We start from the raw sequence: 27,690 nt of genomic DNA on the forward strand, positions 1-27,690 counted from the left end.
ACAGAAAGTATTTGGTAGCACTGAGGGGCTGACAATAAAGCACGGAGCTTAATTTGAGGTCTAGATAAAATTTACTTTATTATCATTCATAATGTCTTAATATTAATTCACAATACCATAGCTACAGTTAGTGTTACTAATTATGGTGAATGTTGGTGATTTGTGGACTATATAACATGTTCATTCATGGCACAATAGCCGCGTTTCCACTGTCGGGCCAGTGCGAGCCAGGACTTTAAATGGGCCGTGCTGGGCTACTAGCCTCGGACCTGTAGCACCGAACCCAAAACCACGCCACATTTCCATCGTCGGGCCAGAAGCTCCGCAGCGCTTCACTAAAACCCACCCGTAACACGCCTCTCTGGAACAGCATAACACAAACCCATCATTTCACCAACAAATGGAAGTTTTATCAGAAAAAAAATAATCAGAAAGAAATCACTGGAAACTAGCGTGATCGCAAAACAAACATGATAAAAATGCCGTTTGTTGCCGTTTGTTGGCATTTTTGCATCAATGTTTTACCACAGGTTTACAATAAAAAGTGATGCATTGACCATAATGAATTAATTTGTGTCAAGATTGCAAATTAGTCACACAGAAATAAAGTGATTTACCGTTATTTCACAAAAGAAAGAGGACAAGCGTAGCCTACTTATTCAGCCGCATCAGTTTCTGTTAATTTAGTCACAGGACAGTATGTTTATATCACATTTATAAAGAATTATCATTTCTACAAATTTTCCACCCAAAAAAATGACCTGAGGAGCTTTAGCACAGTCCCAATACAGTTATATTTTCAGTAAGAGAAAAAGAGGAAGCTCCCGGAAAACTAGAGTTGGTTAATTTTATGACATATGCGGAGCTAAATATTGATATCAGACAGTCCGGCATAAAGAGACGAGACGTATAGTGACAGATAAAATAAAAACATGCTTGTGATAACCTATATGATTTGTCTGATTTCTTCAAGCGGTCATATTTACCATACTATGGTAATGGGTCGCATGCATAGTCTTTTGCATCGCATATAAACATGTCTGCCTTACACGCATCGGATCACAAACAGAAGGTATTCAAACATGAAAGTGAGTTTTGAGCTAAAATTAATTTCATAGTCTTTAACGCTGATGTTAGCTGGTATATGAAGTCATCCGGCGCTGCCGTCTCCAGACTCAGATCAACTCCGCCCCTGTTCGTAGCCACTCCTCAAGCCCGAGTTGGCCTGCTTTTGGACCAAGGTATTCGGCGGACCAATAAAACCTGGCCGTTGGCCCCAAGGAAGTCCCGACGAGGCCTGATCAAGCACCGGAAGTGACACTGGAAACGCAACTGGCCCTGGCACGCACTAGCACGCTCGCTTTTGGCCCGACAGTAGAACGTCAGCGCGGTTTCATCTGATATCTACGATTTATAACAGAGAACTCTGAATCCGAATCTGAATGTTTCTCAATGGATCTCGCAGCGATGTTATTAATTCTGTGGCGAATTCAAAGGATTTCTTCACTGGATCTCCCAGCGTTGTGTAGTAGGGCTGCTCGATTATGGAAAAAATCATAATCACGATTATTTTGGTCAGTATTGAAATCACGATTATTTCACATGACTTTGGGAACGTGTTGCATTTATTAAAAAGACGCGGTAACACTTTACAATAATGTTAATTAGTTAACATTAGTTAATGTATTAACTAACATGAACTAACAATGAGAAATACATTTGTTACAGTATTTATTCATATTTTTTAATGTTAGTTAATAAAAATACAGCTGTTCATTGTTTGTTCATGTTAGTTCACAGTGCATTAACTAATGTTAACAAATACAACCTTTAATTTGAATAAATAAATAAATATATAAATATATATATATATATATATATATATATATATATATATATATATATATATATATATATATATATATATATATATATATATATATACTTCAATGAGTATTTTAATAATTCCCGCAGGTCTACCACTTATAATGCGGGAAATTCCCCCACAAACATTGATTCACTTTAGCATGTAGATTGTATGAGTAGCGTAAATTAATCCACACAGATTATAAAATCAAATCAATAATTTTAAAACTTTATCTAAGACGCAATTTCACAAACCGCGTGAGTGTTCAGCGGTGCTGCGTCTTCTCTCTCTCTCTGAATGGGTTGGACAAGGCAAGCGTCGAAACTACACTTTCGCGTTTAGGAGTCGGGACATGACGGAATTGTCAGTTGCACAATCGGGCCAGCATTGCATCGTAACTAAAGTTTATCATTTTCACTTCTTTTTAAGTCTTATCAGTTTAAACATTCAAGCTGAGAGAGTTTATGGCATCGGGAGGGGCGGATGTGCGCGTGCTAACAAAATTAGAGCGTTCTTTCAAAACAGAACATGGCAAAATAATCGTTTTTACTCGATTGTACTATTTTGGTGATCGTTGGGAGCCAAAATCGAAATCGAAATCGGAATTAAATTAATTGCACAGCCCTATTGTGTAGTAACGGTTGCGTGTGATCGAGGTCGGCCCGCGACTGGCGTGGCGAGTAGCTCGCGGTGCTGCGCTGTCTATTATTGGTCCGAACTAATAAACGGTCCGTGAAGCACAAATGAGTAACTAAACTTTCATTTAGTTTGCAATTCGATGCTGGGCAACGTTGTGGCCAGGCCGCGACCTATATCACAATTTTGTCGCACCGGCAGGAAAAATGGTTGCAAAATGCGACCATTTGGTCACAGTCTAGAGATATAAACGCGCGATTAGTCGACTAATCGCTTAAATGAACGACTACTAGTCGACTAGAAAAATCTTTAGTCGAGGGCAGCCCTACACAAAGGACAAATAATTTCAAAGGACAAAATTTCAAGGACAAAATTTCTAAATCCCTGGTGGCCCTTCGGGCTGGCACTCTTCAGATTTTGGTAGCCCGAAATGTATTAAACAAGCCCGAATAAAAATAAAAATAAATGTAGAAAATTGGATAGGAGTCAAAACATCAATCAAAAAATATTTTCAAAACACAAATATCAACAATTGTATATAAAATAATCAAATTAAAATCATCAGTACAAATATGAATTTGGTTCTAACTGAACTGAAATTTTCAGTAGAACTGACATTATTACCGGCGTAAATCCATGCACCTCTTAACATTCACACACGCGCGCACACACACACATGTGATTTTCTCAAATTTCTCCTCTGCACATGCAATCTCCATCACTTAGCAAAACACTCCTTTAAACAACACTCCTTTAAAGGGTGTGGTAGCAGCAATTGTCTTTCCCAAATGACAGAAAAAGAGAAGGCGAGGTGGAAAGTCTTAAATTGATATGGTCACAGCATTAAATTGTGGGAGGATTGCCTTCTTGCATTTCTTTTTAAACTAAAGAAGGGCATAATTTTTAGATTAGAGTAGATTGCTCAACATTCATTGAACAGAATGCAGTAGTGGTGTAACAGATCGTTGTTGATCCGTGAATCATATGGACCAGGCCCCACGGATCGGCATGGAAAAGTGCCTCCTTTTGTGTCATGGACAGGCAATGGTTGAAAGGGGGTTTTCTGTAAACAAAGAGGTAGAAACATGCAACATGAAGGAAGATACAGCGTAAAGCGCAGAGGATGATCTGTGATTATGTGCCTTTAAATCAAAAGAGCTCCTGAATGCAGCTAAAACAGCAAGAACAAGATACATACTCCATGAGGAGAGCAAGAGAAAAGCCAATGAACTGCAGTCAAAAGAGGAAGGCAGCTGAGGAAGACATTCAGCAACTGAAAAAAATATATGTTTGTGCATCTCTGGAAAAGGATGCTGACTTCTGTGCTGAAGAGGCAGAAAGTGAGTCCAGAAGTCAAATGGCACAGCTCATTAGCAAATCAAACGCACTGTAGTTGAAATCAACCGTCTGGTTGAAAGATAAGCAGAAGGAAAAGAAGGATTTGGAAGCAGAAATTGCGAAGAAAGTTGTTTAACATGGACACAATCTATTATACATATTTACAATTCTGATGAATTTGGGCAATCTTTTGTCTTCAAAATAAAGAAAACAAATTGAATGAGTCTTTGTTCCTAGTTTGTGCCCACTTCTAGGACAAGATATTTGAACTGAAGAATCAGAGGGAGGTTTTCACAAGAAAAGAGAATGTGTGCTCCTTTTGTTGAGCTTCCTAGTTTCAATGCCCAAATTGTATATCAATAAATTTTAGTTTTTCCTTGTTTGATGGAGATTGCTTGTATTATATTCAAGGACTTGGACATAAGTTCTAGGGTATTTTTTAAACACTATTCAGGAGAGACTGCAGCGTCATAGGAATATAGCTGATACAATGTGTCTGATCAGAAGGTAAAAGTTAATTCCACATTCTAGTGGTTGGAAACAGGTATTCAAGCCTCAACATTAGTGCTGATTCACACACAGGGAATGTGAGCTCTCCATTGATTATATAAATCATGTTTTTATAAGCATTTTTCTGGATCTCTTTCGTTATTTTAACATGCCACTGTCTTCCTCCATTTTTCACTGCAGTCACACCAAGGGAAGGAAGAATCACTTGCTTACACTATGTTAGAACAGTGCTATGACCGGGCTGGTTGCCTAGCAACTACAGTTGCTCACACATTGCTGGGATGCGTCTGAGTGAGCATGTGCTACCCTCTGGATCCAGCCGTGTGTGTGTGTGTGTGTGTGTGTGTGTGTGTGTGTGTGTGTGTGTGTGTGTGTGTGTGTGTGTGTGTGTGTGTGTGTGTGTGTGTGTGTCTCAGTGAAGCAGTCTCTCACCTAAAGCTCTGTCCTCTCGAGCAGTGGTTCTCTCATATTCAGCTTAGACTTAAAGGCAGAATAGTTCCAAACAAACTCAGACATTTTGACCAGAAAAAAAACAAGAAATAATATATTTTACATATGGCATGTCAATTCTACGTAGTACGCAAGACCCCTCCCTCTTTTTCTATCACACATGCAAAGAGGGAGAAAGCGAACGCTCCCTAAGCCAAACAATGGTAAGTTGGGGCACACTTCAGAATCTCGCTGGAAGTAGGTCATCCGGGTAATTTTTGCCTACTCTTTTGTGAGTACTGTGAATTCGGACTTCTTTTGTCACATATTGTTTTTCACCTACTAGGCCTATATAGTAGAGAAGTATGCGATTTCGGATGCAGCCATGGTCATTCATTCAGTGCTTAACATGGCGAATGCAGGAGCGCCTTAAAGTTACAGTTGAAGGAACAGTCACTGTCCTGATCGGGCCAGTCCTGCATGGTCACGAAAATTCATAATTTGCACTTGTTTTCAACCTTGCCAATTTAAGCATTCATGCACAAGAAAAGAACTTGCGCACGTTGTGTGAGAAGTTTTGTGTGCACACACTGTCTGAGACAACTTTCTGTGTGTGCTTCAGCTGCAAGTTTCAGACAGTGTGCAAATAATAAAATAAATTATCTTTCACATTCTCCTTGTGCTTGAACGGACAAATTCACTCAGATTTATCTCAAAATATCTGCCTTGGCTAGTATCCTAGTAAACATAGCCGGTTATGGCTTAAGTGAAGGTAAACAGTAGAGAAAGACAAAGCGTGTACCATATTGGATCCATTATCCAATACTGGCCCGACCCGTCCATTATTCTTAAAGTGACAGCAGCCTAATTTTTAGCCTGTTTTTATTGTTAATCAAACTACAAAAGACAAAGAAATCACTCACTGCTCTTCACTGAATAACTTTTTTGCAAATTTAGTAAAGATTAACCTTTAACCCCCTGAGGTCGACGGTATCGCCGGCGATACTAGCTCGCTTTTTTTTTATCAGTGTAAAAGAAACTCATAAATACTCTGTTGACTTTGATTTTCCATAGGAGTTTCATACATCAATCGATTCTGTTAAATGTGTATTATTTTTGTGCATACTCACAATAAAAACAAAGTGTTGTGCTTTTTGCCAAATAAAGAAAAATAAACACGAAGCGAGTTCTGCCTTCTCTCTGCCAGTAAAGTCCATTCTGAAACGCGTCCGAAAATGAACTGTAGCTCAGCGAATACTCAGCCAAACAGGCATACAGACACACAGGCATGAAGCTTGAATTCTCTTCTTTTAAATTAAGTAATTTATATAAAAAGAAATATTCTCATCTTGTGAAATCTGTATTAAAAGAGAGCGATTCCAGTCGACCTAATTACAGCTGATTCAGATGTAATGTGACTCCGCCCACGGAGAGCGCACGCTATTCAAACGCAAATGGCTGAGGCAATCCGCGCAATCCTGTGAACGCCCCCATCAGCTCGAGAAAACACACAAGTTTATTCAGATCATTACTTGTTTACACCGTCTCGCAGTGCTGTGAGGAATAATAATAATGGAAAATGTCCCTCAGAAGTGCGGGTATATCGAGGAGCGAGCTGAGGAATACTAGTAAGTTTTTTTTCCTTATCACGTGAATTTCTTCACGTGGGTTTCTGTTTATGAATGAATGAACGGCAGAGATGCGCGCTGTTTACCACAGCTGGCAAAGACAGTTTAAATTTAAATCGCGTGTGTGAATGAATGATGATGTTTTAGCAAACTGTATTGCTATACTGAGATGAGTAAAAATCGACTGAAATATGTTGAAATAAAATGTAGGCTATTTGTATAAGCAACGTATTAAACTGCAAATTAACAATATGCCCTAATATTTCATGAAAACAACGTTACAGTCAGGCGAAATATGAAAGTTTATAAAGTTTAAGAAATATACAGTTTTTACTGTAGAATATACTGCCTCGTCAAATAAGCTTTTGTTTAGCAATTTCTATATATAAAATACTATTTTTGTCAAAAATAAAGTCATCAACTAAGATGTTAGCTGTTCCAATGTTGGCTATATTCAAACTAGGGCTGCACGATATTGGAAAAAAAATTACATTGCAATATTTTTTTCCCAACGATATATATCGCGATATTGCGAGCCATCAATCCAGGCTAAAGTCAATAATTACCATTCCATGTTATTAATAATTTCACCCATAAGCAAGCTTCATTACAAGTAACAAAAAGGCCACTTAATATTTTATTCCAGAAACATATTTCTCTCAGAATTCGGTGAACGTTCTACGCAGGACCTAACGTTCTTCGGGTTCTAGGACCTGAAAAATTATGTTTTCTGTGCTGATTCAGTGACGTGTTCATGTAAACGGCACCTAGACCCAGCAAAAGTAATGATTAATAATATGTAAAATATTACAATGAGACATTTTAATTGTTTATTAATAAACAAGTGTTTTCTGTAAAGATGAAGTTGACAATATACTGACTCGCGATCTTCGCAGCAGTGATCGGGAGAAATGCACTTTTCATACAGATTAAATATAGCTATATTTTTTTTTAATGGTTCTGTTTAAAAGTAGAGATTTCTGTAGATAATAGATATATTTCTTTCTTTCTTTTTTTTTTTTTTTAGGTGTGTGAGGCGAGTAGGCTACCTTTTACGCTGAGTTTTGGTTCATGGATCATAGCTTAATCTCGGGTTCAGGCGCTGGCTGCTATATTTAATTATTATTAATCATTATTAAATCCAGGAAATTGGATAATGAAATGCTGATTAAAATTAAGATACAATTAATACAAAACGAAATTCGTTTTAAAGAAAGGCTTTGGCATACAAACTCCGCTGTTCTGCGCTCTAGCTAGAGAACACTCCCGTTGCTGGAACAGGCGTCGTTCTATTTCTAGCATGCACGCGTTTTCGCGTGGCTCGAGCCGCGCCTAAGATGCGCGTCTCACGCAGGCAGTGTGCAAACTCCAACCTGTTAACATGGGAGCCGAAATAAAAACGGACACGCCACGCAGCCAGTGTGCCGCCGGCCTTATTCAAGCGGGAATGAGAACCGTTTCGCGGGGGATCCCAGGTGTGCAAAAAAAAAAAAAAAAAAAAAAAAGAATATTCCAATGTCAAATTTTCACATCGAATACCAACCCACCGAACGAATATTCGGGTCCAGCCCTGGCTAAAACTATTTTATTAATTTATTTTTTGTGATGAGGCTGGTGAAAATTTAATCATTAAATTCATTGAATCGAAAATCGAGAATCGACATCTGCATCGATACCCAGCCATAAAATTTACAGAAACTGAAAATGAACGAATGCTCCACTGAATAAAAGCTCCTGAAACGTGTAGAGTAGGAGCATCAGCATGGCCACCGTATGCAGCTTTTAACATGATCCACTCATTTAGGACTCCATCAACATCTACTACAACCATTATTTAGCTAATAAACATCTAAATAATCACAACTCTGTGGAAATTAATTCTCTCTCCAAAAGAAGTTCAAACGCATGGATTAAAAACAGCTCTCTGTCAGCAGGTATTTTCATAGACCATCAAACATAGACTCAGCAATTGCGATTATGTACTCAATGTTTTGTTTAGTTTTCCTGACAATGTTTGCATATTCGAGCTAATTGCATGCGTCATGTATGCTTATTCAAGCGAATATTGCTGTGTGTTCCATTCTCTTCACTCTTTAGCCCATCAAACAACATATATGAATGCTTACATTTATGGGGAGTTGATAGACCCCCCTGTCATTTATTTATGTTCTCCATTTGAAAACATTAGACTTTGTAAATTAGTTATTTTGCCTGTTGTTAATATTAATGCTGTTGTTATAAATAAAATGCAACTGGGATTAAGCTGCACTAAAGTAGAAATGTTTTTTTTTTTTTATTCAGGCGGTTTAAAAGTTTAAAAAAAAACTAATTCAGTTCAGTGCTGTTGTTATGATTGTCAAAAACAGAAATAAAAATAAATTTCAGTTCTGTGTAATAGGTTATCAGGCATATAAAGATGCAAATAATTGGTACAGGTAATAAACAAAAATCAATATCAGTCAATCTCTACCTATATGTTTTTTTTTTATAATCCCAGACACGGTGATCCCAATGCAACTCCATGTCCAAATTGTTGAATTTTACCCATTTTTAATGTTCAAAAACCAAATGTGGGTAACCTTTCAAACTAATACTGCGTTTAAAGAAGAACGTCTGAAGAACAAATAATACTGAAACTAGAAATGTATCTTGATTCCCTCTATCAAAAAAAACAATTGCATACAACATAGGCTACCTGTCTGAGTACCAAAAATACACTGAAATGGTCAAGTTGAGGCACATTAACTTGCTTTCAAAAGTGTATTTATAAAGAATCTATATTTGAATAAATATCTATATATATTTTTTATTTATAATGCTATGTCAGCATCTAAGGCTATTTTCATGGCAAAAATTCAATTACAAAAATACAAATATCATATAAATACAATAAAACCAAGCAAACAAACACAACAAGTCATATTATTTAAAAAAGAATGTTAATTAACATGACAAAACATTCCGGATGAATTTCATATCTGAAGCTACCAAGAGTTCAAATGTTACTGCATTGACATTCCAGTATCTCTGGGATTTAACCAAATAGGAATTAATATTCCAAAAGAGAAGTTTCATATTAGGAGTAAGAATCTAAAAAAGATTTACATATAGAGTTAGACATGCAAACTATGGTGGACATTTTTTGGCACTCAGAGATCGCATGTTGTATATGCAATTGTTTTCATAGAGGGAAACACAATACATTTCTAGTATAATTTTTAGTATCATAATAATACATTTCCAGTTTTATTTGTTCTTCAGACATTTCTTCTTTAAGTCCAATAAAAAGTATCAGCTGTGTAAAAAGTGACTCACATTTATTTTTTGACCATATAGTAAATTTAACAATTTGAACATGGAACTGCACTGAGATCCCCATGTATATGGGACTGAACCAATTAGGGCCTTAATTTGGATACCAAAAGAAAAGTTTGTTTAAAACAAAATTTAAAAAAAATAAATAAATAATAATAATAATAATAATAATCTAAAAGAATATTAAGATATCTTTAATACTTTTAGAGTAACAGGCATGCAAACTTTGGGGAAAAAGCTCCCATTTTTGAACCGTCTCCATTGGTATATAATGCAGCAATGATTGCTAAAGTCATTAGATTTTTGTAGTTTTTATTCTAATTTCTGTGTAAAATCAATGATGCTGCCATCTTTCCAAAGTCATTTAAAGTCAGACTCAGTATCCCCCTGTAACCCCCTGTAAATTCTCCAAATTTGTCATTTTGAGCACCTCTGTAAAATAGTAGCTATTGAAAGCAAAAATATTAAATGTCATGGATGTATAGTTACAGGTAATCTACTATTTAAGTTTGTATTTCTACAGAAAAAAAAAAAATATTAACAAAAATCGAAAATTTGAGTCATGGCAGTTTCTGAAATTTAGCTGATTTGGCACAGATTGACCCCATAAAATTAATGGAACACGTCAAATGGTTGACCATTTTCTTTAAAATCGTTTTCTATGGGGAAACGCTTAAAGGGACAGTTCACCCAAAAATGAAAATTATATCATTATATTTACACACCCTCAAGCCATCCAAGGTGACTATCTTCTTTCAGACTAATACAATCGGAGTTATATTTAAGAATATCCCGGCGAGATTTTGAAGCCCCAAAAATGCATCCATCCATCATAAAAAATAATCCATACTGCTCCAGGGAGTTAATAAAGGCCTTCTGAAGCAAAGCGATGGGTTTATGCAAGAAATATTTAAAACTTTATTAGCTATAGGCTAATAACTAGCTACCGGCAGGCGGTTATACACAATGATTGGCGAAAGAGTAAACCCCTGACCCGACGCATGACACAATGACAAACGCGGAAGTGCAGAGGATAGAGAAAATAAAAACACCGGTCACGAATTAGAAGTCTAAAACGAGAAATTTTAAATAGAAATGTAGGAGGATTTCGATAAAAGAGAAGAGGAGCTTGAGTTTGTTCCACAGCCCTATTTGTTTAAACCGCGAGAGGCGTCTAAGCTTATGATGCTACAACATCAAACATCGTGTAATATCGCTTTAATAACATTTTAAATATTTAAAATGTTTTTCTTACACAAAAGCACTGCTTCGCTTCAGAAGGCCTTTATTAACCCCCCAGAGTTTGTGGATTACTGCACTTCAAATTTTGGGCTCCCATTCACTGCCACCAGGACATTTTTTTACAATGTACGCCAAGGATGGCTTGAGGGCGAGTACATAGGGTAATTTTCTTTTTTGGGTGAACTATCCCTTTAACGAGAAACTGTGAGTTAGGTTTAGATTCTGGGTTTATCTGATTGCCTGTACAGTATGCATCAATTATACTGAATTTGGTCTTTTAATGTCACTGTCTTACTACATTATACTTAACACAAAACTGTTAAATGGCTGGTGTGACGTCACGTGAAAATAATAGGCTTGTTCGACTTGAACCGGCGCTGCACAGACCGATCGGTGAATGACATCAAAGTACCGCGAGAGCGAATAGAAAGTAGACGGCTCCTTATGCTTTTGAATTGCTCTCGCGGTACTTTGATGTCATAAACCGATCGGTCTGTGCAGCGCCGGTGTGGTGAATAATCCGGTCACTTTGGTGTGATGAGTCCGGGTTTAGGACCCAACCAATCCGATTGGTTCAAAGCACGTTTTATGGGTAATCGCTTTAGTGCCTGGTTACAAATCATACAAAATCATTATAGAAGACGTTTGTACTACGTTAACGAGTCATTAATGTATTTAATGTATTTTAAATTATACGTTTCATATACTAGTATTTAACCGAAGCTATAGATTGTGAAATTAAACACTAACAACGAGAAATGTTTAATTTCACAATCTATAGCTTCGGTTAAATAAGTCGCGGGACTTGATTTTGTCCATCGGGAATTGATTGGATCTGCAATCTCATGTGAGTGATAGGTTGACCCGCCCTCACGTCGGTGAACACGTCATCGGAAAAGTCGTTGCAAGAGGCATTCATTTAAAAAAAAAAAAAAAATCTTTACAAAAAAAAGTCCACGGATAATTGATGCTAATCACTTATAAATAAACACTGCAGAATTCCTTCAACAACAACAACAACAACTTAATATTTTGATTTTATGGTGATTTTAAGAAACATGGCGTTATTATAGCAGAATTAGTAACTCTCGGTATTGAGACAAGAAATGTGCATGCATGTTGTTGAAACACTAATAACACCACCACAGAACAATGACCCCGTCTGTCTTTCTCCGTGAAACCTTAAATCACAGCGAAGACAGTCTCATGTGATTAAGAAATCAGACATAGATTTATTGCTATCATTAGATATGATTTGTAAGCAAATATAGCATAGGGATAGTCAACAGATAGCGTTTAGGTTTAAGGTATACGGCCGGAGTAAACACGTCCACATGGCGGCGGTCAGACCATGTTGACAACATGGCGCAAAACCTCCAGAACACCAAGAAATATGGTCCTTCCCCACTTATTTAATGCCCAAAGACTACAGGCCCAGAAACTGCATAAACTCGTGCGATAACATTTGCAAAAGTTAGGTGATATTTTCACGCAACATGACCACAAAAATGTATACATGCATACCTGCTGGTGTTGCCCCAAAGATCCGCACAACGGGCACTTTCTTGACATCGCTCTCTCTGAACTCAGAATAACAGGCGTCCAGCTCTCGGATCGGACTGCTCGTGTAATAATCCGCCGTGACGATCCTCAATGAAAACATGGTTGCCCTGCAGAACCGAACCGAACATGAGGTGCTATTGACAAATAAATAAAGGCAGCAACCGATCCTAGTTGTTCCAGCTGCGTGAAATAGGCGGCTTTGAGCAGAGCGTGATTTGCAGAAATATGGAGCTCAAACATTCGTTAGCTGCTAATCATATGATGCAAATGATTCCCAAAGAACACAGCTTTAATTCCTACCCAAACTCTTCAAATACAACATATATTCCGATTTAAAAGAAAACCTAATGTTCACTCCCCCCTCCTCTGTAATACGATCACGACACTGTTGGACAACCCTAATCATTCCCATCCAGCCCATATCCACATATAGTGCACTGCAGCATTCCTTGCAGCCAGCAGCTGGGTCAGCCAGTTCAGCTCACTTCACTTCTGCTGCTGCTGAGAAAGGAAGCTCCACGCTGTCTCTGCCCTAATTGGTCAGCACCAAAGACAAATCGCCTTTTGATTGGCTTACAAGAAGATAAGCGCGCTGATTGGCTCGTGTTAAGCGGAAGTAACAGGGACGTTACAATTCGTTAAAAGCCTCAGATTAATTGTTTTTAAAAATGAATTCATAAAATAGTCAAACAGACACCGATGACATGAGCTATAAAATAAACGACGGTTCACACCAGCTTTTATTTAATGACCTATTCAGGTATGCTGATGCGATCTGAGAAGCATACTAACGTACTACTTTTGGTGTAGGCGATTTTTTTCTCTAAACTGCCCCTTGTCGTTTCTGAAAATAGTACAATGGCGAGTGCGTCGACAATAAACACTTAGGGTGCTCGGCTGGCTCGGCTCGGTCGTTTGTTAAGCGAAAGTATAAAGAAGGATTTAGTGATAGTAACAGACAGTGGTAATGAGAGAAAGAAGCTTTTCGAAATGATTCTCTGTAATGAAGCGCTCGAAACGCGACGCGCTGGCGACGCCTGCTGGTCAGAACTGTGTATATGCAGCGCAAACTAATCCGAAACCACAGCAAAACATGTATAAAAACACCATTTACAGACCTGCGAATGTTTTGTTGAAAGTGTAGTTTATCAAATGTAATTAACAAAAAAAAATAATCTAATGCCATTAAAGTGGCTTTATAATATATGTTATTTTATTTAAATGTATGGCTTGTTTTGTTTATGGAAAGCATGGTTAATCAGATCAGACTATAAATGGGTTAGTTCACCCCAAAATGAAAATATTGTTTCATTATATGTCATGTGTCATTCCAAATCCATAAGACTTTCGTTCATATTCAAAACACTAATGAATATATATATATATATATATATATATATATATATATATATATATATTATCAGTTTCTCTGGTTTTACTAGTTGTGTTTGGGTAAAATTAACATTTTAGTTTTATTCTATAAACTACTGACCACATTTCTCCCAAATTCCAAATAAAAATAGTCATTTAGAGCATTTATTTGCAGAAAATGACAACTGGTCAAAATAACAAAAAAAAGATGCAGAGTTGTCAGACCTTGAATAATGGAAAGAAAATAAGTTCATATTCATTTTTAAACAACACAATACAATAACCCTGATTTTCAATCACAGCTTTCATGCGTATTGGCATGCTCTCCACCAGTCTTTCACATTGATGTTGGGGGACTTTATGCCACTCCTGGTGCAAAAATTCAATTCTTTGTTTGATGGCTGGTGCAGCTACGTCTTGGCTCCTCCCACCTTCGGCTCCCCCAGAGACCCTCATCTCACCAGCTCCCCCTTGGTCAGTCGTCACACCACTTCCGCCACGGACTTTAGGCCATCCGCTGCGCTCCGTCCCTCCACCCCCTACGGCTCCAGCGGGGCTGCGTTCAGCCCCGACAAAACGTTGCACAACGTTTTTTTAAACAGAAATGGTGATGCGTTGAACACACTGTTCTGATGACGCAAGAGTTGCAACTATGGCAGCTGAGAAGGCCATTCTTTGTGTTCTTTGTGAAGAATTTTCGGAGCCTGATTAAGTCGGTATAAATATGTGTTTAATAGGCTACTACAAAATATGCCCGATGTTACAGTTACTACACTTGCCGCCCAGAACAAAAGAGAACATCCCAATCGAGTGAAGGGATTTGTGGAAACTGAAATGGAAGCACACATCTTACCTAATTCAGACTAAAACACACCTATTTAGCCTCACATACTGACTTTATTTGTAGTTCATACTGTTTTAATACCTGTATTTTCTTTCTCATTTTTAGGAAAAGTACTTAATTACCATTGTTTATTTCTATACCAAATGTCATACACTTGCAATGAAGCTAAAAATATAAACAACTACATCATTATGTTGATATCCTATATTTTTACAATAAAACTTACGACAAACATGTCTTCTAATATCCTCAGTTGTTGCGTATACCGAGCTGCATCGAACACATTTGTAAATTACTTTCCTTGAACCCACTGTGCGGGTTCACTTTAATACTGCGTGCTTTATATACATGTTGCTGCTGATTGGACTGCAGTTCTGACACACCCACCAAACAAGAGAAAACGTATCTCAAACCCTGTTGCACACCGGTGCACGCCGTTTCCAGGAAACATGACGTTCAACCCGGAAACCGTAGCAAAACGTTGCGCAACGTTTTGAACTTGAACGTGCCCCGGGTTCCTTCCTTCACGTCGGCATCGCCTCTGTCCTCGCTCACACCGGTGTTGCACCAGCCCTCGGGTGCTCGGTCTCAACTGGGTCTCCTGCACCAGCGATGTCGCTCAGCTCCCTCGACCCCCGGTCTGCGCTAGTGGATCCACCCGCTCTGTCTCCGTTGGTCGTCCCCCAGATGCCGTCAGCCACCTTAACACCATCTTGGCTCCTCCCTCCTTCGACTCCGCCATGGGAGCTATTGGGTCTGTGCCAAGCGTGCCGCACAAGCCCTGAAAAGTGAAGCCAAAACGTCTCGATCGCCCCCCAGTGACTGGTCCTAGTATAGGTCATAAGCCCCGCCTCCCCGTGTTATTCAACGGGACGCGAGACCAACTAAACAATTAAATTACACTTCAAATATCTTTTTTCTAAAGGTGGTTTCTTTCATTTGCTGTCGTTTTTATCACGCTGATGCAAGTTCAAGTGTCTGTTTCAAAAATAAGTTATTTTTTTATGAAGGTAAAACAGTAGCAAAACTCGAGAGCATGTAAATGTGAATTTGAGAACTTGTACAATAAATATTCGTACTTGTACATGAACATTTACACTCACAGCTCCAATGTGAAAACCTGTAAAATAAAAATCTGAAGTTGAATGTTGAAATTTGCACTCGCAAACAATAGTCACAAACCTGTATTCTGAATCTGAAGCTGCAGACAAGTAGACACAAATGTGTAAAATGCCATTCACAGAACTACAACGACAGACAAACTTGTAATATATATTTTGCGTTTAATCTTACGTTCACATTCGCGGTACTTCCTCAATTAGGCACTTGCAGCTTCTCAAATCTGTCACTGCAATTTCAAATTTCGCGCCTTGACTTTTGCTACTCTTTTCGCGATATATCAGGTGCAAAACTAACTTGTGCACTTGAAACTCAGAGGCGGTGAGAGGGAAAGGGGGGCGGGAGGAGGGGGGTCAAAGGAGCCGTTTTATTGGTTGGCACCTAGCCAATGAAATGGGAGTTCGATGATGTCACGAAACCCGCGTGCACTGAAACACTAACATGGCTTAATGCATTAGACTGATATTAAAATAAATAAACGAAATTATCAAACTCAGTAGACACAATGCTAATGCATACTACAGAAAAGCAGATGAGCACAGAATATGACGTAAAACATATGACGTATGCCATATATATATATGCCCTATATATGGTATATATACCATAGACTGTAAAAGACACACACACACACACACACACGTACGTATATATATATATATAATTTATTTATGTTTTGTTTGTTTTTGTGTGTCCAACAGTTAGGCTAGGGTGAATATTTAAAACATTTACATTTTTCCAAAGCGACTTACATTGCATATTAAGGTATACATTTTACATTCTTATCAGATAATTTAGGTGCATTTTCATATTGCAATGGAATTGGCACATATATATATATATATATATATATATATATATATATATATATAGGCTATATATATATATATATATATATATATATATATATATATATATATATAGGCTATATATATATATATATATATATATATATATATATATATATATATGAAGAGTTCAGATGCAAAAGCCTCTAAATGCCATTTGAAATTTTCTTATAGAATGATCATTTTTATCAAGCTTGTATATTTAAGTTCAGTAATTTCACTTAAATGATAATTAATAGGTAATCTTCACTGCCATTTAAGTGAAATTATTGAATTTAAATATACGAGCATCTGAACTCTTCATATATATATATATATATATATATATATATATAAGCAAATGTGTGTTCAGTGCAAATAAACTTGCTGCCTATGTTTTATTAATAAAGTAACAAATTATGTGTTTTTTTTATTGTTTTTAATTTTTATTTTATAACTGTTGGTCCATTAAGCCTCATTAAGCGTTTTCTTGGGTTTCGAGGAAAACGTACAATTAAACGCGTTGCGTTCATATTCTGTGCTCAATTTTTTTCTGTATAGGCTATGCTTTATGGTGTTTCCTGTTTGGTCTTTTAATACCACTGTCTCAATTAAACGCGTTGCGTTCATATTCTGTAAAACTATTCCAGTAAAACTAATGATATTTCATAAAAATATTTTCCAAGCGTTTTAAAAAATAGCTGATACATATGCATACAAATGTTTGCATTGTGGCTGGCGTTGTTCATTGGTGAGGCATCGACCAATAAAATGACTTCATTCCGACCCCAGCCCCGCCCCCGACTCTGCTCTCTCAAGTCTGCATTTACAAGTGCACGAGTGAGTTTTGCTACAGGCATATCGCAAAAAGAGTAGCAAAAGTCAAAGCGCTAGGATTTGAAGTTGTACTGCCAGATATGAGAGGTTGTGAGTGCCGACTTGTGGTTGTACAACGAAACTGAACTAAAGCACAAAGATAAATGTGTAGTACACAATTGTGCCTGTCATTTTGTTTATGTAAATGACACTTTACACATTTGTAACTATTAATCTGCAACTTCGAATTCAAAACACAGGTGTTCTGAGTATTGTCTGTGTGTGCAAATCGATAGATGCAGCTTTTCACATCAGAGCTGCAAGTATAAATTTCAACTTACAAATACAAATATTAATTTTACAAGTTCTCACATTCAAATTAGCAAGCTCTCGAGTTTGCTACTGTTTTACCTTCATATTTTTTAGTTAGTTACGTGATGCGGTGGTGTAACGTCATGATTGACAGCTGTGATTGACAGGTTCTCTGAGCGAAGTAGTCACTGAAGCACCAACGGACATTTTTTTCGGGATCTTCGGAGGACTGAAGAGATTGTGTTTACTTTATTTTAACAAGCCTCTTGTCGTACTGCAATCAATTTTTTAAAAAGTGTGCAGAATCCACTCTCCCTGAGTGCATTCTGCGAGAGTGAGGGCGGAGCGTTGATTTCGCGGCTTTACTTCCTGCTCACTACTGCGCAGGTCTGGTCCCGAGATCGCTACTGCGCAGACTCAAGTTCCAATATGTCAGCGCCATATCGGGACTCTGGCGGCTTCAGTTCTCATCAATGGAAGAGAGCGAAGGGGCGTCGTCCATCTTTTTTTACAGTCTATGGTCTGTGCCATTGGCCAACCACCATCCACCCTCCCTCATCTGTTTATGTTGTTCTTCTTAAGGCGCAAAGTCACGCCTACTCAGAGGGGGCATTATGTCACTATTGCTGCGTTCCAGTCCAAAATTGTCATGCCCTTCACTCGCTAACTTCCCTTCGTCTCGTTCACTCGGATGTACGTCATTGCGAGTGCCCACTACTGGCGGAAACTGCAATGGGCTTCATCACTTGGAATCAGCTGTGGAGTTGATGTATTATTTACATTCTTTTCCCTTTAAGAATTTGTTTAATGCAGCATCCAAATGTTTATAGGTGTGTTTGGGTTGTTTTAAATTAAAAAAATATATAATTAATATATCATAGATTTGTCTGTGTGGTGGTGATTAGACGAGATATGCGGTGACGTCACAATCATATTGCATTGTGGGACATATAGGTGCCTTAAGTGTACATTTGAAGCGGACTCGCTCCCTCGGTCAAAATCGAGGGAACGAGGGTCTGTCCATAAACTTCCCTCGTCCACTTCACGAAGTGGAACGCACTTCAAAATGGCGGCAGGGATTCCCCCGAGGGGAAGTGCTTAGGGAAGTTCGCAAGTGCGTGTCTAAAAGTGGACTGGAACGCAGCGTTTAGTTTGATTTCATTAGTCACATGTTTTTCTTGTTTTCCCACCACTCCTTTGTGACCATTATGAGTTCATTTGGTTCAGCTGTGTTCTATTTATCATTCTTGTTTGCTATATAAGTTGGTCCCTCACGTTCATTCTCTGTCTGAACACCGCTGTATTTTTTATTTTATTTTTATCACCTGTCTGCCTGCTTAAGGAATTATTAAACTTTGAGTGTTTTGATCTGTCTGTCTTTGTCTTCCTGCCTGAACACGAGTGTGACAGTATCCATATATTTGTTTTCTTCACTCTTTTCTGTGCTTGCAAATCCATGAAGGGCAGAACTTTCAAAGAGACTCCAGGAAGTGAATTATGTTCAATATTAACCCATTCTGCTTTCTTATTAATACCAAGCCAAGCAGCCATAGCCCTAAGCTGAGCAGCCCAATAATAGTATCTAAAATTAGTAATTGAAATGGGAAGAGACCTCTCAGCAATATATTAATTTTCACTGTTTCTATCCAAACATGGCACTGTAAAAAAGCCAACTTACTGAAAGTTCTCCAAATAAACATAAAACAGTAAAATGAACTAAGATATTTTTATTGGAAGTGTTCATGCATCATACTAAGTTGATTCAACAAATTCGTGACTTAAATGATGAAAACGTACAATGTTTTGTTGTTCAAACTAAATCGTTTTAGTTTTCATTGAAGTCCGCGTTTTTTGTTAGCGCGTGCGCAGTTTGAACCCTGAACGCATGCGCAGTGTGAGACTCGGCGGTTAGGTCTCTGTCTGCAGCTGGTGAGAAGCATAGACGGATGAGAAGTCGGTAGCAAAGTGCTGCCTTCAATTCAGCGTTTCTGCACAATCACTGGTATGTATTAATCATTTTTATAATCGACTGTATGTTATTTGTCATATATGATGTTTTGTGCTCTTCCCAAACTGATGGCCTGATGTAATTCACCATCACTGTTACAGGCCGCTGTTACATCACTACCAACTCTGACCAACTAATACTGGAAGAGGCCAATGCTGATGTTATCCTGCCTATTCAATCCAGCGTTTCCAAAGAGTCACAGGTATGTATTAACGACACACTGACGGGAATATTGCTCTTTGTGTTGTTTACTGTTACCACCGGCGCTCTCTGGAAGACTACATTACCCATCACTGCCTAGAACTACAGCAAACTACGGCAGCTCAAATAGCTCAAAATACACAGCACGTTTAGTTGGTTTTTTTTTTTTTTTCTCTCTCTCGTGGTGACTCTCCCTGCATTCAGAATGGCATAATGTTATGTATTTTAAAAATAATATTTTTTATTGTGAATAAAATTTTTATTTTAAAGTAATTCATTATTTTTTTAAGTAATAATTGATGTGCTATGTTAGACATTTTTGAAGTAGAAATCCGTTTTGAAAGTTTAAAACACTGTTAATTACAATTACTAGGTTAGCTGAAAGAAATATTGTTTAAAAAAGGTACAAACTAAGACTTGATTTGGCCTTTAGGGACTTGAACATGTCTGGTATTTATCATTTTTATAATCAACTGTATGTTTTGTCATATCAAATGAGATGTTTACTCATTATGTATTTACACTAGTTGAGGAGTTCAGAGAGAGATGGCCTGCCACCTGCACTTTTTCTAAAGGATGAGGTAAACCATTTAATAGCAACTGTTAATATTATTATTATTTTAATTATTATTTCTAAAGATTATTATTAATTATTATTTCTTTAGAACATTTTAGGAATACTTAGTAGTAAAACTTTGTGGTGATTCCAACTGACTTGTTTTTTACAGATCTCCATGGAGTTTTCGTGTATCTATAACGTCGACCATGAGAATCTACTTTGAATGAACACATATAGAGAGGAAAATAGTAAGTAAATAACTTTATAATATCAGTTATCAATATCATAAACTTAATTATGACATCAGTCTGTTTTTCATGCAGTTGTCAATTGGGAAACTGTACATGATTTATTGACAAATTTTATGATTTTACTTTTTTGATTCCACTGTATGTAAAAGAGCAATCTGTACATTCTTTAAAAAAAATCTTTGTTATGGACCAAGTCATATGGATTTGGAATTACATGAGGAAGAGTAAAATATGACAGAATTATCATTTTGGGTGTGCTGTATACATTTAACTCCCAAAGCAGATCCCTATGTTAAATTATTAAGAGTTAAGGTCATAGTGCATCTGCAGATTAAAATAATATATATATTTTTTTCCTTTCTTTTTAGGTGAGTGACATTACCACACGTCAGAAAACAGATCTTGAGGGATTGCCACTTTTCCAGCATGAAAACTCTACAAGTTTACCCAGGAAAATTACCATTTTCATTTTCATTTCTGGTAAATTACCATTTTCATTTTCATTTCTTGGTCATTTTTTAATCTATTTATGTTTTACATGTATTCAGGTTATTTACACAACAACATAAATAATAATAATGTTGTTGTTGTTATTATTTTTAAATGTACACTTCAATTAATACCCTTATCTCATGAATTATTCTCCCAGGATACTGATCCTTTAGACCACGGCATCAAAGATGTAGAGATCGGAATCCTTACTGTGGCCGAAGATGCCGCTGTTACATCACTACCAACTCCGACCAACTAATACTGGAACAGGCCATTGTTCTTGAGGACATTACAGATCTACCAGCAGTATATGCTTGTTCGGACTCATGAATGCACTGAATATGGATTGATGATGACTGACTTTTCATTTTTGGGTGAACTGAAACTTCAGGCTAATGTTCTTTAACATGCATTGGTAAGTACCATGCACTGAGTTAACAAATTCAAGACTTGCTACGATAATGTCATTGTTGTGCATCAGACACAAACTGTTTAAATAAAAAAAGTTATCTGACTCGTGTTATGGTCTGTCTCTTATTTAATTAAACTATTTAAATAATATATAATAAATCAATATAGGCCTATAAGATAATAGGCCCATTTGTGTTCAGCCAACTAAAAATACTTTGTTCTGTTATTCATTAGCTAAACATGACTATTTATGTTGAAGCAACTTATGATTTTAACGTAATCTTTTTAGTTGCGTGGACTTCAGTCCCTGTTTGTGGAGTTTACTCAAAAAAGAGCTTGCGATAAGTTGCCTTATTTTTTTAAGTTGACCCAACTTTTTTTTTTTACAGTGGGAGAGAGGTAGTACTTCCCATCTTGCCAAGTCCTTTTTTATAATCTCAAAAAGTCATGTGTTAAATCTGGCCCAAAATCTGTTGAACATTATCTACATTAATGTTAAAAAAAAACTTCTATGGGAGTAGAGAAAAGCATTTTTTTCTTAGGGTGTGCTTTTAGCCCATTTGAACCCTACTGTATTAATTACAATGTTTCAAATAAATCATATAGGATTTTGCAAGCAAGGTCATGTCTGAGGCTGTCTTCATGTGGGTGCATGTTGGTAGGGGGCTTGAAAATAAAGGGAGGACAGGCGAAGCTTATATAATTTTATTTTTATAATATTTCTTCTATTTTTTAATGCTATTTTTTTGGAGTTTTTTTTTTTTACCTTTAAATGACTATGTTTTATTAATAAATAATAGAATTTAAGCACATTATTCACATTCTTTTCAAATTTAAATTTCAAATTAAATTCAAAATAACTCCAATAGCTTACATGCAACATCCAGCTCAAATCAGCTCAAAATATCTAACATTTAGGTGTCTGTCGACCTCTTGTGGAAAAACGTATTCGTGGTTCAAGTGAGACAAAAGTCCTATAGGTCTTGGACCACTGCGTTGAACACCACATTTTTTTAAATTTCAAAACCAGAGGGTAGAGTGAAGGTTAAAACACTTCCACCATGCAGACATGATGCAATTTGTGTATTTACTAGCCATATAAACACTATATAGAAATAAATTAGCCAAAATTCAAAATCTTTGAAAGATATCGCTGAACATTTATTTAAAAATAGTTTATTCAATCTTCAATCTGTTATTTAGCAGTTTAGATACCTCTATTAAAGTTTAATGCTTCTAACAAGCAGACGACTAGCCAGATTTACATCCCAACTTTGCACAGGTGGGGCGTGTTGTAACACTGCGTTACTGCCCCGCTATTCAAATGACGTTAGCAACAATAATTCACATTTATTACTTTTGAGAATTTTATTGAGAAACCATGAGAAAGATGTAAATAAAAACTGAGAGTCAATGTTCAGAAATTATTATTTAAAGAAATGTGTTTTGGCTCGTCTTTGTCATCTCTTCTTGCGAGCTGTGTTCAGTTATGCGTTTTTCTGAATTTCTGAGTGTTTCGTCATCTTGTTTTTGTTCATTGTCAAACTCAAAAGTGAGTCATTTTTAATTATTAAAAATACGATTTTATATGAAAAATATATAAATGTATTTTATTGACAGACTATTAGTTTATCTTGTGTATTTTTTTAAATAGATCAGATATATAACATTTTAAGCTGTCATATGTTACAACCTACAATTTTTTATTTCTCTGTCACTTCTCTCAGCCATTTGACCATTAACCATTCAATATTTTATGAGTTGTTCCCTCATAACATATTGCACACGCTTCTCTGGTGAAAATGTGAAATCCTGCCTAGTTTAGCGTTGGATTTCAGATCGTCCCGTACTCTAACTTGATTGGATGGCTCAGACTTTTCGCTGCGCAATATTTGCATAAAGAGAATGTAGAATTCCCCTAATTTGCATATAAGTGCACGTTTCCTGAACGAACCGAAAGCAGGTGTGACGCTGTCCAGGAAGAGACACGTATAAGCTCTGAACAGGTAAGAAACCGACAAACCTGTAATCATTAAACGAGTCTATTCGTGCATATGTTTGATCTTAAAACTATTGATCTATTTAAAATAAAAAGTTGCATTGAACTTTAGAGTATTGCTTTGACGATTGGTATTGTTTCATAAAGAGAGGTCAGAGTTTTCAACTCTGGACTCACAAGAGGCCTCACGAACTAGGGGTAGTTGACCGTACTTTTTTTTTACTTAAAATGCCTTCTATTGATTCATATCTAATTTTCTGAAGCTTGTTGTGTGGTTTTGTGTTATTTACCCCATCAGAAATCACAGTCTGAATTCAAGAATACGGAAAAAGCAATGGAATCTTCTCAAGGTAAACCTGTTTTGAAAAGCTTTGTTTTACACTATTCATTGCAGCAGCATACTGTATCACATCACCAAGCCTGTATTATACTGTATGAATATCCCCAAGCCTTCCAGAACATGCCCGGGTCAAATTTCACCCCAAAATAACAATAAAATATTTCCGATAAAAGAAAACCTGTTTTACAGGAAAATTTGTTTGTTTTACAAATTCTGTGAAACAAAACTGAGCATAATTGGAACTACAAACAAATGTTAAACATTCAAAATAAAACATTAAAACACAATATGGTTTTGATTTGTTGAGAATTTTGTGGCAAAATATTCTTGAATCTTGATCCTTGTATGGTATTGTAAGTGAAACCAGCTTTGTGCAACAAGCCACAGAAGATGTTAGAATCTGGCTCATATTGTAATCGAGATCTCTATGGGACATTGTCGCTTTATGGCATAAAAGGCTAAGCATGCTTTATTTCTCCGTTTATTCATGGTGGGGTTAAATTTTCCAGTGGAAGTGATTTTTAGATATAGACATTGCCAATGTTTAATCTCATTTAAAGTCGACATGGAAGAAATAGTCTTTTCTTCCCTGGCAAGACTTGATTTTGTCCTTTGGGAATTGATTGGTTTTTAGTTTTTTGTCTTTGTTATTTATATTTATATATAAGATAAACAAAGACCGATAAATAATTGGCCGATAAAATGGTGTGTGTAATGACGTCATCCCTAAAAAAACCCGCATTGTCGCATTTAGGCCAATACTCACATTGAACTCAGTTCTGATTTTAATTTCTGAAAAGCCACTTTTTGTGGTTTTCCCCAGCACCAATCCTTTGTATCACCCAGCAGATCTTTGAGTGGGTGTGTGTAGGATGCAATTAGACTTGCCCAAAGAATTGGCCATCTCTAACTATCCTTATGGAACAGAAATATATGGCAATATACTGCAAAATATAATGCAATATATTACATAATAAATCTTCATATATGGAAAACTAGTGCTTATATTTTTCATATATTAATACATATAAAATATTTATAAATGAAGACAAAAATAGCATCACATGTAATATTCACAAAGTTTTAACCTTTATTGTGTACATATATTGCACATACATGTTCCCATATACATGTGAATGTACACATTATATTCACAGAATGAGTTACGGCAGATTGGGATGGGATCTCTTCAGATATGTCTAAATGAGGCATCATCATCATCATTATTATTAGTGTTGTTATTATTATATGATCTCTCCTATGTATATTTTTAGTGAATTTTTGTTTTTATAGCACTACTGTATATAAATAGAGGTGACTTGAAAGTTAGCAACAAAGTGTATGGGAAGGATTTTCTTTTTTTAATGTTGATAAGCCAGTTTATTATGCTATTAACAGTGCATCATTATATGGCAGGTTGCGTATTATTTTGCATAGTTTGTCCCTGCTTTCTGTGACACTAGAACAGACATGTCACCTTTTTAGGTCATGTTGCCACCAGTTGAGAACCACATCATTACAGAACTTATTAATTAAAATAATTAAAGTCAATGCCTCTAAAAGTTATTTGTCTGAATCAACCAAATGTATAGACAACATTATTGCTTACTCCTTTCATTCAACATACATAAACCTCTCTCTTTTTTTCTCCATTTGTCCAATTGTTTTGTTTTCACAGATCACTGTCCACATCTTAGTATGCCTGTAGAGATGGATGAGTCTATGACCTCGTCTTCTCTAAATCTGGCCTGGCCAACATGCCAGCAGTGCCAGACACACAACTCTAATGAGGCAGGCAAAAGTGGGAGATTCGGCCCTGAGATATGTCTCTGCAATGTAAGCAGGCAGGATTACCCAGATGGTTGCTGTGGGCTTACTCCTAAAGTTTTAAGGGTTAGTCAATTCACCAAACTTTCCATAAGTGATTCACAACGCACAGTGAGTCCTGTAGGCCTGCCCAGTCTCTACTTGCCTCAAAGTTCTGGAAGACACCTTCAGAGAGACTGTAGAGCCCACATAGAAGATCTGAGTGAAGATTTCTCAGGCATCAACATTCAAAACCGCTGCAATTCCCCTGTCCTATATTCACATGCCCGAAACCCTGTGAGTGAGGATGAGGAGAGTCTAGAAAAGCCTAGTCCTCTTCGCTCTGACCTGGGTGAAAATTTCTGCAGATATTCTCCACCAAAACAGCCAGGATTTTACGGTATGTCTGTTATTGGTATGATTTAAGGGATCATGATATGAGGAATCAAATTTTCTTTAATCTTTTGACATTTTGACTAGTGGTCATTTTGCTATAAAAATACTATAGGTTTCAGACTTCGAAATTCCTCTTCACTCCAAAAAGAGCAAGAGAAACCAAGCTGCTAAAATAACTTATTTTATACTTTCCCCACGTTATTCTTCCACACTGTGGTAGACATTTGCATCTGGCCGCCTCCACAACAACACAGCAATGCTTACTTTACCTTGTTACTTCTATACCCCATCTAGCAGTGGTGAGGAGTGAGGTGAAAAGGAGAGGGATACAATGTTTGCCAATTATATTATTTATAAACCGTATATATTTACTGATGAGACTGAGGACAGAATGAGGTGGGGAATATTTATGTGTTGCAGATAAGATAAGCAAATAAACTTGACTAACATTATAATTGAACTTAAAGGAACATATTAAAATATGTCATGACCCCTTTAACACACGTCTGTTTGCATGTAGATCATAAGCATTTTGTTTTCATCAGATATCATCCATCGCCCAAATTCAGGTTTAATGGTTAAATAAAATTTAATCTAAAGACATTCCTTATGAAATATGTTTTTCCCCTAAATTATGTTTTCTTTTTTATAGAGTTTTTGTCTTGTTTTTTAATGATTTAATTAAACTTTAGTAATCAAGCATGCCTAGTGAATTGAATTCATAAAACTTTAAAAACTCAATGATTTATTCAAATGTGTAATATATATATATATATATATATATATATATATATATATATATATACACACACACACACACACTCACCTAAAGGATTATTAGGAACACCTGTTCAATTTCTCATTGATGCAATTATCTAATCAACCAATCACATGGCAGTTGCTTCAATGCATTTAGGGGTGTGGTCCTGGTCAAGACAATCTCCTGAACTCCAAACTGAATGTCAGAATGGGAAAGAAAGGTGATTTAAGCAATTTTGAGCGTGGCATGGTTGTTGGTGCCAGACGGGCCGGTCTGAGTATTTCACAATCTGCTCAGTTACTGGTATTTTCACGCACAACCATTTCTAGGGTTTACAAAGAATGGTGTGAAAAGGGAAAACATCCAGTATGCGGCAGTCTTGTGCACGAAAATGCCTTGTTGATGCTAGAGGTCAGAGGAGAATGGGGCCGACTGATTCAAGCTGATAGAAGAGCAACTTTGACTGAAATAACCACTCGTTACAACCGAGGTATGCAGCAAAGCATTTGTGAAGCCACAACACGCACAGCCTTGAGGCGGATGGGCTACAACAGCAGAAGACCCCACCGGGTACCACTCATCTCCACTACAAATAGGAAAAAGAGGCTACAATTTGCACGCCAAATTTGCTCACCAAAATTGGACAGTTG

At 36.8% G+C, this 27,690-nt stretch overlaps 2 protein-coding genes and 1 long non-coding RNA gene across 3 annotated transcripts in view; 2 read left to right on the forward strand and 1 right to left on the reverse strand.

The window, feature by feature from the left end:
- The window catches only part of rev3l (REV3 like, DNA directed polymerase zeta catalytic subunit), a 351,481-nt gene extending 338,426 nt beyond the window's left edge, over positions 1–13,055 (reverse strand). Inside the window, exon 1 of the mRNA XM_079887722.1 lies at positions 12,490–13,055. Within this exon, the coding sequence (XP_079743848.1) occupies positions 12,490–12,628 (139 nt within the window). The 5' untranslated portion in view covers positions 12,629–13,055. The remainder of the gene's footprint in view (positions 1–12,489) is intronic.
- Positions 13,056–20,754: 7,699 nt separating this feature from the next.
- LOC307169054 lies at positions 20,755–21,842 on the forward strand. The gene is made up of 3 exons (XR_013823033.1): positions 20,755–20,833; positions 21,205–21,316; positions 21,486–21,842. It is a non-coding gene; the product is annotated as an uncharacterized lncRNA (long non-coding RNA).
- Positions 21,843–23,684: 1,842 nt separating this feature from the next.
- traf3ip2a (TRAF3 interacting protein 2a) overlaps positions 23,685–27,690 on the forward strand; it is a 126,277-nt gene continuing 122,271 nt past the window's right edge. The window contains exons 1-3 of the mRNA XM_079887730.1: positions 23,685–23,745; positions 24,037–24,088; positions 25,757–26,284. Coding sequence (XP_079743856.1) covers positions 24,073–24,088; positions 25,757–26,284 — 544 coding nt within the window. The 5' untranslated portion in view covers positions 23,685–23,745; positions 24,037–24,072. The remainder of the gene's footprint in view (positions 23,746–24,036; positions 24,089–25,756; positions 26,285–27,690) is intronic.

The sequence above is a fragment of the Squalius cephalus genome, assembly GCF_949319135.1.
Source record: "Squalius cephalus genome assembly, chromosome: 12".
Lineage (NCBI taxonomy): Eukaryota > Metazoa > Chordata > Actinopteri > Cypriniformes > Leuciscidae > Squalius > Squalius cephalus.